Source organism: Loxodonta africana, chromosome 25 (genome assembly GCF_030014295.1).
Source record: "Loxodonta africana isolate mLoxAfr1 chromosome 25, mLoxAfr1.hap2, whole genome shotgun sequence".
Classification (NCBI taxonomy): Eukaryota; Metazoa; Chordata; class Mammalia; order Proboscidea; family Elephantidae; genus Loxodonta; species Loxodonta africana.
Window position 1 is genome coordinate 32,080,195 of NC_087366.1, and position 17,882 is coordinate 32,098,076.

Here is a 17,882-nt window from a genome sequence, read left to right on the forward strand (position 1 = left end):
CTGGAGACTACCCCAAACTTTTAGTCAATTTACAGAACTCCTTTCTTGGTCTCCTCTACTACCTCCTCACACTAGTCAGTCAGCCGTCAGCTTAGAGTAATCTGACCAAGGCAGAAGTGTCTCCCAACCTGTTCCTCTCTTTCATTCTTGCTCCCTGTCAAAGCATGAGATCAAGTTTTATCACCTCTGACATGGAATACAAGTGGCTCCCAATCAGTCTCTGTCTGTCCCCAATCTTCAGCTACCATGTTGTCAGAATCAACGTCTTAAAATGCAGGTTTGGTCTAAACTCTATATTTTTCCAAAATCTCAATTTGACAGCTACCCTAGGCCTACAAATTAAAGTCAAAATCCTTAGCACAGCATTCTGGACTTTTTAAAACCTGCCTTCAACCACCCTCCCGGTCTCATCTTCCTTGAACTCTATGTGCCTCTCCCTGACCTGGCCGTCCTTCCACCCTTCCTGTCCCCCTTCTATGGCAAGAGTGCCTTTCTCCAACTCCACTCTCTCATCCACGCTGCCTTCAGGGTCTAAAGCAGGCTCCATTCGTTCTTTGACACTTTCTCTAAATCCTGTAGTTTAAGTGAATCTTTCTTGTCTACATTTCCAAAGCACTGTGTTCATATTATTTTTTTGAGTATATTTACCATATTATAAACTGCATGTGGAAAAAAACTTTGTAAACTGTACACTTTATAAGCAGGAAGTATTATTTTTCCCTCTTATTAACCTTTTATCCTCTCCTTTTCTGCACCTCCCTCCAAGCACCTAGCAAATAGTAGGAGCTCAGTAAATATGCTGATTCAACTTCTTTCTAAAATTAACCAGTCAGACACTCGAGACATCATTTTTAAAACACGCCAAACCAAATTTCACTAAACTCTTCCCACCCACAAAAGAGTAGAACGACATTTTACACATGTAACACAACACTTTCACCTTCAAAAGTCCTCTGTGAAAGAAAGTTAAACCTTTGTATAGCATAGCTATAGGCTGATTTTTGTTCAGTTCTAAGGACTGCTGAAAGTCTTCGTGGGCTGTTGCATAGTCCTACAAAAAGGAGAGTAGGAAAAAATAAAGCAGTAGTCATTAGATATTTGGACATTTCCTACTTTTGATTGGTAGAGAAAAACAATCCTAATTCATTCTGTGTCCTTCTAGGCTTTAAAGGAAACATCTCATAACCATAAACATTAGTTAAGTGCTTACATTGCTTGTTGAAACAGCTGGTTTTCTTAGGAAATTAATGGGTGAAAAAACTAATAAAGGATTAATTTAAGCATTTCATCTCAGCTACAATAAAGAACATTATTTCAAATATTATTAAAATAAAAGTCTGTTAAAGAAAGTTTCCAAATTATTTTCTGGCACTAGAATTTGAATGCACTAAATTTTTTTAAATAATTACACTATTAAATTGAAATGTATTACAGTGAGGTTTTTGTTCTATTTTCTTTTGCAATAGAATTTTTGTCATTAAAATTACTATAAATCACAAAAATAAATGGGGCAACCATAAATACCAGTGTGACAATAAAAGATAACCGTGCTAGGTTCACACAGAGAAGCTACAGTCTGGGAGCCAAATTAGTTTAGATTACAGTTGTTGGGTCATGACACCCAGAGAGATTCACATTGTGCCTCTAAGTTTAATAATTGCATCAATAACTTACACACCTGCTTCCCTAGGATAATATCTACAAGAAAGGTTGAAGTATGATCCATGAACCAAATTTCTCTTCTTCTCACCTTTTCTTTTTTAACCCCAGTCCAGAATTAGTAAGAAAATGTATTATTTGTACTTAATATCCCACATTTTAATTTTAGCTAAAGAAAATGTTTTTATAACCCTCTTGTATCATAAGCATATTGCTAAATAGCCTCAAACCTAAAATCTATCGAATAGCAGCTTTGTCAGGCAGAAGGAAAAGTAAAATCTTTACCATCATGAAAGGAAATGCTCAAGACCACAACAACTCACTTCTGATATGAAGTATAGGGTCCCCCGGTGCCTGTAGAGCCGTGCTGAGGGTTGGAGCTGGATAGCTTTAGTGAGGTCACTCACTGCTTCATTGATTCGACCCAGAGGGGACAGAATCTATGAATCCAAAACATGCAATTAGGGGAGAAAACGTCCAATAACCAACCCTAACGCTGCCAATGTTTTTAACTTTTCAATTCTACTTCACCACACTCCACTCACAAAATTACTTTCAGCACACTTGAATTCTAGAACCCATGAACTGAGGTTCAAAGCAAACGAATTAAGGTGCCACTAATCTTAGTCCAGTCAAGGATATTCATAAACTATGACTGTAGTGATTACCCTTGTCATTATTTCACATTCTGAGTTATAACAGATGTTGCCTTTCTTGAAATGTGGAATTTTTTCCATTGACCTACAATTTATTTTTCCAAAGTCTATAAAACCAAAAATTGGGATTCGTATATATATATATATATATGTGTGTATATATATATATGTGTATATATATATATATGTGTATATATATATACACACACACATACATACATATACACACACACACATATATATAAAAACATTAAGGTGTTAAAATTAATCTGAAAGAGAACTTTGAGCCATTAAAACATACAAAATGTTGCACATAAAGTTCTTCTTGGTCTTTAGCTATATCCTTTCTGGTAATAAGTACTGAATGGCAATTTCTAAGTTTCCAGGTGTTTTATAAGCTTTTTGTGTTAATAACTCTTAACTAATCAGTCACAATCACTAAGGTAAGGAGAAAAAATATCTGCAAGACTGGAAAATCAATTTACATCCAGCTATCAGCTGTGTTCAGTCAGTATGATAATACAGAAGACAGTTCAGAATGAATACGTAAACTAAAAGGACGTGAGGAAATCCTAAATGGGTATCAATATTCATGCAATCAAGCCCAAGCACTGTATCCTAAACAAAAGTCCTTAAATTAGGGTTTATTTTGCTCTTATAGATCATTTCTATCAAGTTTTATTAACCGGTTTCCTACTCTACAGGAGCTTAAAATCAGCAAAAGAGAGAGAGGATCCAGGAAGGCACGTTGCCAGCGGCAAGAACGGTAGCTCAGAAAGAGGAAAGAAATGGAATGACTATAAAATAGGATGCCTGAGAATTCAAAAAGCGTTGCAGTCTGGAGTCATATTTTAGGAGGAAAAACGTACTTATCTAGTTTATTAACTCCTAGATACAGAAATTGTCACAATCCAGCACAATAACTGAGATGCATAATAATAACATGAGTAATTAAAAAAAGTTAAATTCTGTCTATTAAATACAGACTATTTCAGAAAGCATGAAAGTGAAAGATTTCTCATAAAATAATTCCTAGTATATGTAAGTGGAATGTTATACTTTACCTGGGAAAGTTGCTGTGTAGTGATATTACTTATCAGCAATATCAGAAACGGGAAATATTACTATACATTTTTAACATACTTCAGATTTACTTTTCTAGTTACCAATATCATTTTTGGATATACACAACTAGCTTATACAATATGCACATTTCAAAAACCTTCTAAATAAGTCTTATCTCTAGGTATGCTTAATTAAACTCATGCTTTATCATAACATTTCAAAATAACATTTGGGTAAGGAGGAAAAAAGCATCAGAACTCCCTACCTAGAGAATATGTCTGTCAAATTAACCACCAAATACTCACACAAAAACCAAAAAGACTCTCTTACACAGTAATTAACAAATTACAGTCACTTAACCTTTAGTAGTTACAATCCAAAATAGAAAAAAGAATTGTATCACTGAGAATGGATTTTATTCAAAAAGTCAAATCCCCAACAAGACCTAAAATTCACCTTATGAAACTTAACTATAATTGAAGACACGATAATTTTGAGGGGAAAAAAAAACGACAAAAACAGCTTTAAAATGACTACACATGTAGCGCTTCCTTTATTTGCCGTTTTCTCCCCCTAAAGAGAAAAATCATTTTTTTCTTCAGTCCAACTATGAATCATGCCACATCAGGTGATTAAAAGTTAAGTTTTACTCAGACAATGCATTAACATAAATCCTAAAGCATTTAACATGATTACAACGTGGGTGGGACATGGAGAGCGGACTATTATTTTATGAAAATGGTAAAACGAACACATTTCCATTTGCACACACTCTTTTCTCTGTTCTGAACATCTTTCTCCACCTTGTGTCCCCAAGACATGGGCTTTCATCCAGCTCAAGTGTCACCGTCTCAGTCACTTTCCTCAAACATTCCCATCGCTCCCTCTGCTTCACCAGCCCTTGTTAGGCAGTGCCTCCTCTGTCCCTTAACAACCACCTCTTCTGAGTTTCTCTTCTAGCAAATATGACATGATATTTTCACCACATTCACCTCTCTGTCTCTACCTCAAGTCGTAAGTTCCTTTAAGGTCTCAGTATAGCCATCCTTACCCGATCTATATATTTAGGTAGATAGGTACATCTCATAAACATTATACATAAACACAAACACATGCGTCAGTGGAATGCTGCTTCAAAAGCCTATAAATTTCATTTTAACCAAATTGTCATATTAAGTTTTGCTAAGTATCATACAGACAGTACACATTACATGTGATATATTTTTCAGTGAACCCTGATAGAAGTAGTACAAGTGTATGTCATAACCACATGCTGTAATACTAAATAATAATATATGTTAGATCAGGAGTATCACTCAGTCCATAGTTTTCGAGCAATTTCAACTATGCTTACTGGCATTAAGTGCCTATGTGGGAAAACACAATGGTATACAGGAATTTAAAATTTGCAAGTAATGAAATAATAGGAAAAAAGAAATCCGAGATTCGACTAATCCGAAAACAACATAGGGAAAAAGAAAACCGCACTCACTTCTGCTCGCTGCTCAAATACCTCTGGACGATCTGGTTCCAAGGTAACTACTCGGCTCAATTCGAACAGAGCAAGTTCAGCATTCTTAATGTCCTTAAAAAGGCATTAGCTTAGTATGAGACACACTGTTACTCAAAGGGGGGCTGAAAAGATTTTCTGAAAAGACTAGTAACTTAGTAATGATATAACCAACTTTCTAGAAGTAAATATGAATGTAGCTTCTGCACAAGAGATGTTCTGCCATGACAAATTTGTTATGACATTACAACTCTGTAACTCACTCAAGTCTACCTACCCATCCATAGCACCTTGGGCCTAGCTGCCTTCAAGGAGTTCCACAGATGGCACTAAAAATTTAGTGTACTTTCTCAGTTTAACCTATTCGAACACTGGATCAATGGTTTCAACGATGAGTATGGGGATACCAGCATGCGAAAGGATGCTGACTGGTGACAATGAGGGGTGAAAAGGGGACTAAGTTAGTCTTAATCAAAAACCACAAGCTTATCTGTAATATGAACAAGTCTAGGTAAGTTCTCTTTCAAATTTGCCACAGTGAGTAGCTTATTTTTATATTAAAAATATGGCTTAAAATGTAAATGTAACTTTGTTTCAAGATAGAAATTGCATGCCAAGATATAAAATTAAAAGAGACGGGGATTAGGAAGAAGAAGCTTAGCTCTGAACTTTAATAGGGGAACTCCATACTGGTCAGTTACTGACCCTCTGAATGTAACACTGTTTCCTGCCTGAACCACCTCCCTCATCCCCAATTCTGCATTCTTTCTTAGTTCTCTATGTTTCAGATGATCTTACTTGGGCAAAAGGATGATAAAGTATACAAATATTATGCAAAATTTCTCCAACAGGCCAGCTTAGTATAATATTTTTATTGGCAAAAAAAAACTTGATATTTCTCCCTCAAAGCATAGTACCATTTGAATATTTTTAGCATACAACGAGACAAAATAGAAAAAGTTGTGTCCAATGTTCGAGACTAAAAATTTGAAGATCTGAATCTTAGACCATTTCCCTACTTACGTATAATCTCAATTAAGTCTTAATTTTTACACCATGGTGCCTTTGTTCGTATAAAACATGTTATTATAATCTTTCTCTTGCCTTCCTCAGAGAAACAGGGAAATAATTGATTACGAGTACAAAGATATTATACCTATCTGAGAAAAGTATAATATGTGGTAACAGACAAAAAAATAAGTGTCATACATTAAAAAAAAAAAAATCTGTTCTTTTATTCAATTTTTAAACATTGTGGAAGGAATTCAAAATCCAAGTCCTACTGCAAATGTGGATGACTGATCTCTACTGGGAACAAAGAACACTTCTTAGGAATGCAGCCAAAGTCTCAGGCTTTTCTTGGTCTCTGTCCTGTTCATCAAGAAATCAAGTTTAGGCAAGCAAAGGCTGTCCTTTTGTTGGAGTGGAAATGTGGCAAAATTGACCTCAGAAGGCCTGGGTGGAAATCCCGAGTCTACCACTTTGTAGTCATTTGACCTTGAGTAAATCATTCTATTGCCATTTTCTCATCTATACAACTGAGAAAACACCTCTACTCATGCTATAAAAGCTCGGTGAGCAGGAAGTAACTCCATCTGACCACTCGGCCCTGTTAGGTAACGCAGGCGCTATGGCAATTGTAACTATAACATACTCACATGTAGTCCCTTCTTTCCATAGGCTATCCCTCGGCCATAAATTGCACTAACCAGATCAGGCTCCTCCTAGTCAGACCAAAACAGAGACACGTCAAAAACTATAAACAAAACAAAACAAAAATCAGTTTCTGCTTAACGCACGTTAATGCCACAAATGAGAAGCTATACTTCTTTATATTACTACTACTCAGAAGTCGATCCAAGCAGCCCACAACCTGGAAAGCCTATGTTCTAAAAGCTTGTGTGAATGAGATATGTACTCAGCGTTTTGCATTAGAATAAAATAATAAAATAAAGGCAAGGGAACCAACATTACTGAGCACCTACTAAACATCAGGCAGTATGGCTAGTTTCTTCCACACAGTATCGTTTAATTTAATCCTCTCAACAACTCTATGACTTGGCAGCATTAGCAATCACATCTTATATGGGAGAAAACGGGGGCCTAGAGAGGTAAACAGATATGAGTCACATATTGGGTAATGCCTCTTATTAGTTTCCTTTCAAATATCCACAGAATAATCAGAAAAGAACTCCTCACAGTCATCATAATGAAGAACAGGAAGTGGATCTACTCCACGATCTGGTGGAGATTTACACTTTGTACTAATGCGTTAGAATTAGAAGCCAGACCCTCTCTACAATCCATTATTTTCCAATCCAGATGGGCAGGGTGAAACACAGATCAGGTGCCAGGACAAAGTATCTGCTGGTTCCCGTCCATCAAGTCCCTACACCAATACGGTATGAACCACCCTAATTGCCGAGCACAATGGCTCTACATTTAGCCACTGCAGTTTCTACCTCTTCTCTGAATCCTTTGCTCTACATTTAAGAAAAAAGAGTAAGCAACCTGTGGCTATGAGGTCCTGGCTGAAACTCCTAACATTGCTAAAGAGGCAAATGAGGCACTTTACAGACGAACCTGTTGTTCAGTTTCATACCTGAGGCAGGTTATCTGCCAGCATTGTAGAGGAACATATCAACTTCAAAGGTGAGTAAATGGGAAAAGACAAAAGGGAAGATGTCCCTTTAAGCAGAAAGGACTACATCTACATCAAGTGGCAAACTGGTGGGTCACTGGCCACAACCCAGCCAGCAGATCGTATGGCCTACATGGTGTATGAAAAATTGGAAAAATTCAACTAGAAATTCCAGATTTCCAGCTTCTCTTATAAAATCAAAAGCTCCAACACTGAGAGGCCCACATTTTGGCATCCCTACTAACAAATAACTAGAGCTAAGTAGCGGCTGCCTTTTTAGACACTGCATGTCCTGACCAGTTCACCCCAGCTCCCTCCTATCTCTACTACGTTCTGGCAATTTACTTTGCTCATTTAAGTTACCTCCCTGGTCTCCCCCACATCTGTGGATTTGTAATTTATAACATAGATAATTGGCATGAAAGGATTCCACATTTCCCAAGTGGAAAGAAAAAGCACAAGCTACAAAACCGTAGAGGTGTGGTAGTTACATGTTACAAATAATACACGTGATTGTGGGTCAGGGTATGCACAGGAGAAATCTCTCCAAAGTATTAACCATAATTATGTCTGGAGGATAGGATTACTAGTTGTGTTCCACCCTACCTGATACACTGTTGTGTTCTTTTCAATTTTTTAAAATATGCAAACATTTGTAATTAGAAAAATATGTTTTTAAATAATGTTTCATTACAGAAATTGAAGAAAAGCACAGAAAAGAAAGTAAAGGGCGCCCTCTTATCTTGCACCAACAATAACTACTTTAGACATTCAAATATCCTTGCTGGCTTAAAAAAGAGCAGGAGGAAAAAAAAAAAAAAAGAAATGAGAGAGAGAAAGAAAGAAAGGCAGGGCAGGTGGCTTGGAGGGAGGGGGATATAGGTAGAGTGAGGCGGGGAACAAGAAAAAAGAGTTACCTACTGAGTAATCAAAATAAAACTGCCTTGGATTTTTCTATAGCAATGATACATGCCAGAAGACAGAACAAAGTCAACAGGACAGAGCCTCTGGTCAGGCTGGGGCAGAAGGCAGAGTCAATATAGCCCATGCTTTGTGATGACACTCTTGAGGGAGAGTGAAAGTTACTCTTAGATTTGTTAAGCCTTAAAATACACCAATCAAGCAAGAGGTGAACCAGAAAACGGTGTACGAAAATAAATAGCTATTTTATTTACTTGACTAGCACCCCCATGCGCCATGATGCCAGCACCAGCCACTTTGAGAGTCATTTTCATGTCCCTAACTAATACTAATACACTTACTCATGGAATGCTGACAATTTTACCTCTTAAGTATATCTGTTTCTTCTGCTTCATCAGTCATTTGCTGTTTTGAGCCTTCATTTCTTACCTCGGCTACTACAATTAACCTGCTTTTTTCCAATCTATTCTCCGGACCCACAACAAAAATAAGCTAACATTAAAGTTGTGTCACTTTCCTAACTGAAATTATTCAATGTCACCCCAATACCTACAACAGTAACATTCAACCTTTATTTTACTTCAATACATAATAAGACATACACTTTGCATTGCAATCCAGTACACCATACACAGGTGTATAACACACACACACACACAGAGAGGAAACAAAAAAGTTTTATTAAATCATACCTACCCTTACTATACACAGTGTAATCTGATACTTACTAGCCTACTATATTTCATTTTTTTTCTAAATTTTATTTGGTTTGTAGTTGTTGAGAATATACACAGCAAAACATACATGAATTCAACAGTTTCTATACGCACAATTGAGTGACACTGATTACATTCTTCGAGTTGTGCAACCATTTTCACCCTCCTTTTTGGAGCTGTTCCTCCCTCATTAACATAAACTCACTGCCCCCTAAGGTTCCTCTGTAATCTTTCAAGTTGCTGTTAGCCATTTGATCACATATATAGTTCTTAAAAGGGCATAATGCTCAAGGCAGACCTTCTTTACTAATTAAGCTAAACTATTATTTATTGTTTAGTTTTAAGATAACTTCAGGGGATATTTTTGGTTTAAGGTTTAAAGATTATCTCAAGGCAATAGTATCAGGGGTTCCTCTACTCTCCATGGCTCCAGAAAGTCTAAAGTCCACGAGAATTTGAAATTCTGTTCTGATTCTTCTATGGAATCTTCGATCAAAATGTTCAGTAACGGTAGCTGGGCACCATCCAGTTCTTCCGGTCTCACGGCAAAGAAAGTAGTTGTTCACGGAGGCAATTAGCCACACATTCCATATCCTCCCCCTACTCCTGATTCTCTTCTTCCTCTATTGCTCCAGGTGAATAGAGACCAATTGTTGAGTCCTGGATGGCTGCCTGCAAGCTTTTAAGACCCCAGGAACTGCACAACGAACTAGGAGGTAGAACAGAAGTGCTAAACATGTTACTAGGCCAATTAACTGGGGTGTTCCATAATACCATGATCCTAAACCTCCAAACCAAGGAACCAAATCCCACAAGGTATTTGGCTGTACATAAGCAGCCTCAACAGCTACTCCTCATTTTTATTTTTCGTTGTTGTAAATATATTTATCACACAACTTTTGCCAATTCAACTCTTTATAGTTGTGTAACTTATTGACAGCAATTACCATAATCAGCTATACAACCCTACCCTCAATCAATGTATATTTCATTTTTTAAAAAGTATTAGTCTTGCCCCTTTGTCTTAGTTATGTTGTGCTGCTATAACAGAAATACCATCAGTGGATGGCTTTAACAAAGAGAAATTTATTCTCGCACAGTGTAGGAGGCTAGAAGTCCAAACTCAAGGTGCCAGCTCTCTGTTGGCTCTGGGGAAAGGTGCTTGTTCAACCTTGCCCTAGTCTAGGAGCTTCTCAGTGCAAAGACGACCCTGGGTCCAAAGGGTGTGCTCCTCTCCTGCCTCTTCATTCTTGGTGGCATGAGGTCACCCTCCTCTCTGCTCGATTCTCGATTTCATATCTCAAAAGAGATTGGCTCAAGATACAAACAAATCCTATAGATTGAGTTCTGCTTCATTAACATAACTGCCTCTAATCCAGCCTCATTAACATCATAGAGGTTAGGATTTACAACACATAAGAATATTACATCAGATCACAAAATGGAGGACAACCACACAATAGTGGGAATCATGGCCTAACAAAGTTGACACATATTTTGGGGGGACACAATTCAATCCATAACACCCACCAATTAATTTCAGGTAAATAAAGAGTTGCTGTGCGCTACCAGGTCGATTCCGACTCACAGCAACTCTCTATAACAGAGTAGAACTGCCCCCTAGGGTTTCCAAGACCGTAATCTTTACAGAAGCAGATTGCCAGGTTTTTTCTGAAAAGTGGCTTGGTTGATTTTAACCACTGACCTTTCATTAGCAGCCAAGCATTTAACCATTGTGCCACCAGGGCTCCTGCTAAAGGATTGTTGTTGTTGCTAGATGCCATCAAGTCAATTCCTACTCCACAATTTGAAAAAACCACCACGTACTATCTACATGCCTTTGCGGAAGATACTGGTCAGTTTCCTGCCTTATAGTTCAACTTCATCTCCTTTTACTCCCTCCCTCATTTTATACTTGAGAAATTAGAGCTACTTAACTCACCCAGGTGTGCCTCAGAAGACAGCCCTGGCCATCTGCTTCTAAAATGTCACATCTCTGAAAATTCTACGGAGCAGATGGACTCTGTACACACGGAGTCACTATGAGTTGGAATCCACTTGACAGCAACTCTAGATACGACATGCTCTCCCAAGCTCAGTGCGTTTGCAAACGCTCTTCCTTCTGCCTGAAAAGCACCCTCCCATCACCTCTGTGCCCAAGAAGTTCCTCCTATCTTTAAGTCTCAGCCCAAAGCCTACCCCTTCTCTGACTCATTTCTGGGAAATAAAGCTGTTCCTTCTCCTCTGCTCTCACTGACTTCAATCATTCGTTCAACAAATGGTTATTCAGGGATTTCACCTGTGGCCCCATGGCCAGAGTGTGGCAGCCGCCCTCGAGCAGTCCCTTCCTGCAGCCCTGCTCTGCACTACCATTGTGGCCTGACCACGACTAAGTAGTGACTTGCTTCTCAGCAGTAAACCAGTTACTGTGTGCAACATATTTACATTTCATTTAATTTACTCTCTCTTTTTAGAATGTTTTTTCTAACCACATTGATATCATACCCAAACCCATTGCTGTTGAGTCATTTCTGACTCATAATGAGCCTACAGGACAGAGTAGAACTGCCCTTTGGTTTTCCAAGGAGCGGCTGCTTTTGGTTAGCAGCCATAGCATAGAAGGATGTGCAATTATTGTGGTTATTATACTTACCATCTAGTGTTAAGTGTTACGTTTAAATAATTGATTTTATTACTTTCCTGGATGGGTAAACCTTTACTTATTTATTATGTTATCTATCATTCGTTTTGGTTTTGGATGTTAACAGTAAGTCAAAAGTCTGTCTTTATGGAATGTTATAATTATTGAAACAATGTTTACTTCTAAAAAAACAAATTGGGCTTAGAATAACAGTTGATTAAAGTAATTTTGAGCGTGTAAGTGTAATAATATTTATATTTTATAAATTTTTCACAATTTTAACTGACTAAACTGAAAACTATTATTTCAAACTTCCAATTTTACTTCCTTCATGTAAGAGCAAAAAATAATGGTATAATAAGAGTTACTTTAATGGCGTTATGTCCATTTAGATTCTCCATTCTCAAAAAATCAATCTTCTGAATCCTTAAAGAAATAATATATTATCCCCCATTATACTACTTAAAATTTTACAGATATTTATTTTTCCACCACAAGGCTGGCTTTTTAATTAAAGCTGGAAATTCATTAGGTTTGAAGATAAACATATAAGTCAAAAAAGTCACTGCATAAACAATGTAACCAGTTGCTGTTGCCACCGCACCATGAACTCTGGGTTCACGGTGAACCCACAGGTATCAGAGAGGTGAACCCACAGGTATCAGAGAAGAAAAGGCGCTCCATGGGGTTTTCAATGGCTGATTTTTTGGAAGCAGATCACCAGTTCTTTCTTCTGAGGCACCTCTGGGGGAACGTGAATCTGCCAGACTTTGAGTTAGCAGCTGAATGCACTGTTTGCACTACTCTGGAACTCCCATAAGCAATGTAGTGAGGATTAAATACTAGCTTAAGTGTCTCATTTACAAGGGAGTATAAAACGAAGCAATGATGGCAAACTACGCAGACCCACATATCTACTTAAATTAAGGATTTTTAAAAAATCATATGCAAAGATATGTTTTAGATTTGTCTGCTAATGTAAGATTAGAAAGTTCTTTCATGAGTTCATTTATACCAGAATCAGATCAAATCAGATGAGCTCAGTCACACAATTAATAGCAAAGGCCAGACTGCTTCATAAAATTGCTCAATCACTTATGTTACCTAGCCCTGCATGGGGAACAAAGAAGCATAGAAATAAAGAAAAGGCTCCACTTTCCAATAACCCCACTGTCAGATGCACTGACATGCGTGATGTGGAAGTGACATAATGGCTCTGATGTAGTGACAGCACTCATTCGTATGCCTTTACAATCAAGAGTTTCAATGCAGATTGACATGTATAACCTTGTAACTGTGCTGTTAAAAATCCTGATGCTTGGAGAGAGTTTTTTTTTTTTTTTTTTTCCACCGTACAGAAATAGCAAGTGAACCACGGGGGATAAATATTCACGAGAACGCTTTGAAATACATAAGATTACGGAACTATCCCATAGGTCTGCACCCCGATGGTACGGCTACAACAGCAGCAAGGTACCAATGCTTGACAGAAAAAGGCCATTCGGAATTTAAGTAGCTGTCATAAGTAGGTTTAAATTTCACATTAAATGATGTTATCAAAATGGCGAATCTAATAAAATCCAAGTCCCCATGGTACCATTTGTTCACTGTGTTATATGAATGGAATCGGATACCATCCTCTTCTTTTGGACAGCCAGCCAACTCCAGTAGGAAACAGCAGAGGATGGTATCTGTTTTGTCAAGGCTTACTAAACCCAAGAAAACTGAAAACTTTGTGTATGAACAGTTAACACTTTGCAGATTTGTTAATGTTTATGGGCTTAAAAACAGACTTTTGAACATTTGGAAGATCCTGCAAGAAACAGAAGAAAATACATTAAGATACTGACAAATATGATTTTCTAGTGATGTGCAGTTCAGTTATAATTTGAAGAACTGAAAAGTAGTAAAGCAACATCTGTGTATACTTGAGGAAAAGCTTCATCACTATTCTGAAATACTGGATATGAAAACGTACTAGTGGGATAAAATCTTATTTCATCACCACAAGAAATGTTAACACTGCATTTGTGAATAAAAAAACAGCAACTAGATTTAAAGAATAATCATACCTTTAAAATACAATTTAAAGAGACAAGTCCATGTAAATTCTGCTTTGTGGTGAGAAAGTTTTTGTTAATTGGAAAAGAAGCAATAACTACTCTTCAGCCATTTGCTACCACTTACATGTGTAGTTTCCTGATGGTATTAAAAAAAAAAAAAATCCACTGCCTCCAGTCGATTCTGACTCATAGCGACCCTACAGGTCAGAGTAGAACTGCCCCATAGGGTTTCCAAGGAGCAGCTGGTGGATTCAAACTGCTGATCTTTTGGCTGGCAGCCATAGCTCTTAACCACTGTGGCATGGGGGCTCCTTGAAGGCATTAGTAGTCAAGAAGTTGAAGAAATCAGCTAAAAACTCATGAACTGGAAAGTGTGTAGCAATTTCAAACATAAAGCCTAATACAGAAAAGTTCTGTCCAGAAAAGCAGAATCGAGTAAGATTTTAATCTTAGTAATTAAAAAAAAATTTTTAAGTATTTAATATCAAATTTTTTATTTCTTATCATAATCATGTAATGAAATAATATATGACACATTTTCACCAAGCTCTATATGATGCTTCCAAATCTGCTCCTGTTTACACCCCAGCGTGCCATAAAACACACCTTTCCACATGTGTCACAATGTGAAAAAGATTGCGAAGCACTGAAATAAGGGGTAAGAAGAGAGAAAGCACCAAGATAAGCACCACCAGGCAAGCAGAGGGCACTCTAACTGCCGTACAAAAACGTGTTACAAATGATCGCCCAGTTCTTTTTTCTGTAGGCCTGGAGTGTGTGAACCTTCTGCTGCTTCACCATCCTCCACTCCTGTCCCATCGATAGCCTGAACACCAGAAATGTAGTCCAACCTTGTAATTCACACACATTATCAAAGAAGAATTTCTCAGTTGAATGCAACCTGCTGTACCACGTGGTTATTGTTGTTAGGTGCCGTTGAGTTAGTTCCAATTCACAGCAACCCTATAGGACAAGCAGAACTGCCCCACAAGGATTCCAAGGAGCAGCTGGTAGATTTGAACTGCTGACCTTCTGATTAGCAGCCAAGTTCTTAACCACTACGCCATAAGGGCTCCCATTGTAGCACAGATTGATGAAAATGCTATATCAAATTTCAATATATTAGTATGTTTTCTTTGCACAAAGAGAAATCCTGATTTGCTTTCTGAATGAAATTACAAGAGAAGCATAGGATATTAAATAGCCCACTAACATCATTAAGATTGTGTAGAAATATTGAAAAACATTTAAAGTATAAAATTAGGTTAAAAAGAAATACAAGCTAATACATATATACAGAATATAAAACATTTACAAATGCATACTTTGAAATGGTAATAAACAAAAATGTAAATAACGTTAGTCGCATAATTAGACATTTTTTATTATTAAATTTTTTTTTTAATTTTGTTATACCACCTTCGACTATAATGGCAATAGTATTTTTCAGAAAGTTAAATGAATTGATAATATGTCTGCAAGCTCCTAATGTTTTCTGCTGTTGGCTCCCAGAAATTAACTGACATTTGCTTCTATAAATGAAACAGAACCTCCTGTCTCCTGTTCAAACAAAGGCTTAGGTCTTAACTATGAGTAAGTGCTTTTATAACATTTCAATGCTAAACAGAAAGGTGATTTTTAAAACTCTCTATAATCTGTCCTTTGTACTTCAATCTCTACTGAAAAATATTATTTCATAGTCTTTAGCACCAAAACACAGCTGTTTTGATATGAGGACATCAAAATAACTTAAAAAAAAAAAAAAAACTCATCAATTTTTGAGAACCAAGATAGAATTAACATAATTAATCTTATTTTAAAAACTGGAAAACAAAAGCAGAACTAAGATTTCAGAATTTGTATTTTAAAAATAAGTCTACCTGCTAGATTTTAAGCTATCTGTTGGTTCTTACTATGATTAGCAAAGAAGAATATACCAGAATGGCACTTTGAGTAGCTAAAATTTACTAAGCACTTAACTATGTGCCAGGGGATTCTAAGTACTTTATATATTTCACTTAAACCTACCAAGAATTTTTTGGACATAGTTATTATTATACCCATAAACCGGGGGGTCAAATAACTTGCTTAGTATGTAGTACAGTGGATTAGAACTTGGGTATACCTGTACTCTACTGGACAGATAAGTAAATAATAAATAGTTAAGCACGTACAGTGAATACAGGTAAGTAGTCATGGGGAAACAAAGCCACTGAAGTTAGGCTTCAATGCAGGTCTCCACTGCAACTCTTACACATGTGTTTAATGTATTTTGTCTTAGCCAGGCTTCATCTCAGCCCCCAATCAATGAAGGCTCACGTATCTCCATCGAGGAGTCTCGTAACTGTCTTCCAAGGTGAGAAACAAATCCATGAGTATAACTTAAGTCATCATGCAAATCAACTCCCACATAGAACGTAAACATCTGGAATTTTAAGTGTCTACATCTCATGAGAGATGTCGTGGTAGATTGTTTTTTTTGAACTTGCACTTGAATCCCATTTCTGCCACCTAATGGTTGGGAGATTATGAACATATTACTTGACCTCATTAGATCTAATTTTCCTCATTTGAAGTAAAGTAACGCTACAAAGATTAAACAAGAGCATGTTACCAGGCCGGGCACCAGAAGGTGCCCAGTCAATGTGATTTCCTTTGCTGTCTTGTATAGTCTTAAAATAAATGTCTTATTTCAGCACTTTAGCTATGCATAAAGTCATATTTTTGTCATGACAATAAACTGGAAATTACGTAATTAAGAAAAAAAATTACCTGAAGCATTGTTGAAAAATGCCTTATTGCTTCATCATAGAGACCACTGCCAATCAACACATAAGCAATAGCTATGAAACAAAATACAAAAATATTAAAGGAAATGATAAAAGATCTCAGACTGGAATCACTAACTCTAAATTCTTTACTAAATCTTAAAATATAGCTCCAAGGACTGGAAGCAGTAAAAGAACACCTAGAAGAAAATAAGATATCATTAATTCTTCTACTTTGAAACTTCTTCTACCACTAAGCCTTCTAGTTCTATCTAGGTTAAATTATTAAGGTCATCTATAAAATATCTGCCTACAAGAAGTATCTTTTTCTAAGCCCATCACTCACTTCCAAAGCCCAAATAACCTTTATCATATTTTCTATCTATATATGAAAAGGGCTATAAATAAGCTTGAATAATACTCAAATAACACTGTAATGTGATTTTACTATAATAAATTATGAGAAATACCCAAATAGCACCACAAATCTAGATTCCTCGAGATATTTAATTTACTGCCAATTACCTAGTACAAACAAAAACAGGGACTCAAATTAATATAAAGCCTATAAATGCTTAAGCTATAGAAAATTCACATGACTGCAATGCAAAGACAGCCTTTTCCCTGCCTCTCCCATTTGAAATGTAGTCAAAATACTACCCAAAATAGACACTAAAAATGAAGAGGTTTTGATCAAATTGTTTAGGTAAGTGATAGTTTGAAATTAGAGTCAAGACAACTTCTTAAAACACGGCAAGATTTTGACTCAACTCTCATCAGTCCAAAAAAAATTTTCTTTATTTTAATATTTTAGATCAGATTACATCACCCTAGTCCTCTCATCTCTCAGATAGGACCTAGTATGTGTTCAAGAAGATAGGCAACTAAAATTTTTATTGTCATGAAGAGCTTAAATTCCTTGACAGTTGAAAGTAGTAGGAACCTTAAATGCAGGGAAAGATTTCGAATGTCTTTATACATAACCTGACACAAGCAAAATTCAAAAATATTGAACATTATAATAATACAAGAGATTTTGGGGCATTCTTCAAGATAAAAAGATTGGTTTTAACCTATTTTCTCTGAAAAGATAAACTAAGGTCAAATTCATATTCAAAATGATAAGAATGGCTATCACTCAGGTATCTAAAATCCAGATAACCAGAGACATCTTTAGCAGTAGGATAGTGGTATTCATAGTAAAAGCAATAGTAACAGTAGTATAGTAGTTATATGTATTTT

The 17,882-nt window shown here is 36.6% G+C and overlaps 1 protein-coding gene across 14 annotated transcripts in view; it reads right to left on the reverse strand.

Moving 5' to 3' along the window:
• Positions 1-17,882, reverse strand: part of TTC13 (tetratricopeptide repeat domain 13) — a 97,281-nt gene that overhangs the window by 47,787 nt on the left and 31,612 nt on the right. For 8 of the 14 annotated variants that reach the window (XR_010319403.1, XM_064276648.1, XM_064276647.1 and 5 more), the window contains 5 exons: positions 16,645-16,715; positions 6,549-6,614; positions 4,873-4,965; positions 1,983-2,099; positions 941-1,051 (listed from right to left, as the gene is read on the reverse strand). Coding sequence is in view for 13 of the 14 variants with exons in the window: in XM_064276637.1 (XP_064132707.1) it covers positions 941-1,051; positions 1,983-2,099; positions 4,873-4,965; positions 6,549-6,614; positions 16,645-16,715 (458 nt within the window). In the remaining variant the exon portion in view is untranslated. The remainder of the gene's footprint in view (positions 1-940; positions 1,052-1,982; positions 2,100-4,872; positions 4,966-6,548; positions 6,615-16,644; positions 16,716-17,882) is intronic. The other 6 variants (XM_064276638.1, XM_064276643.1, XM_064276642.1 and 3 more) reach the window with 2 other exon arrangements.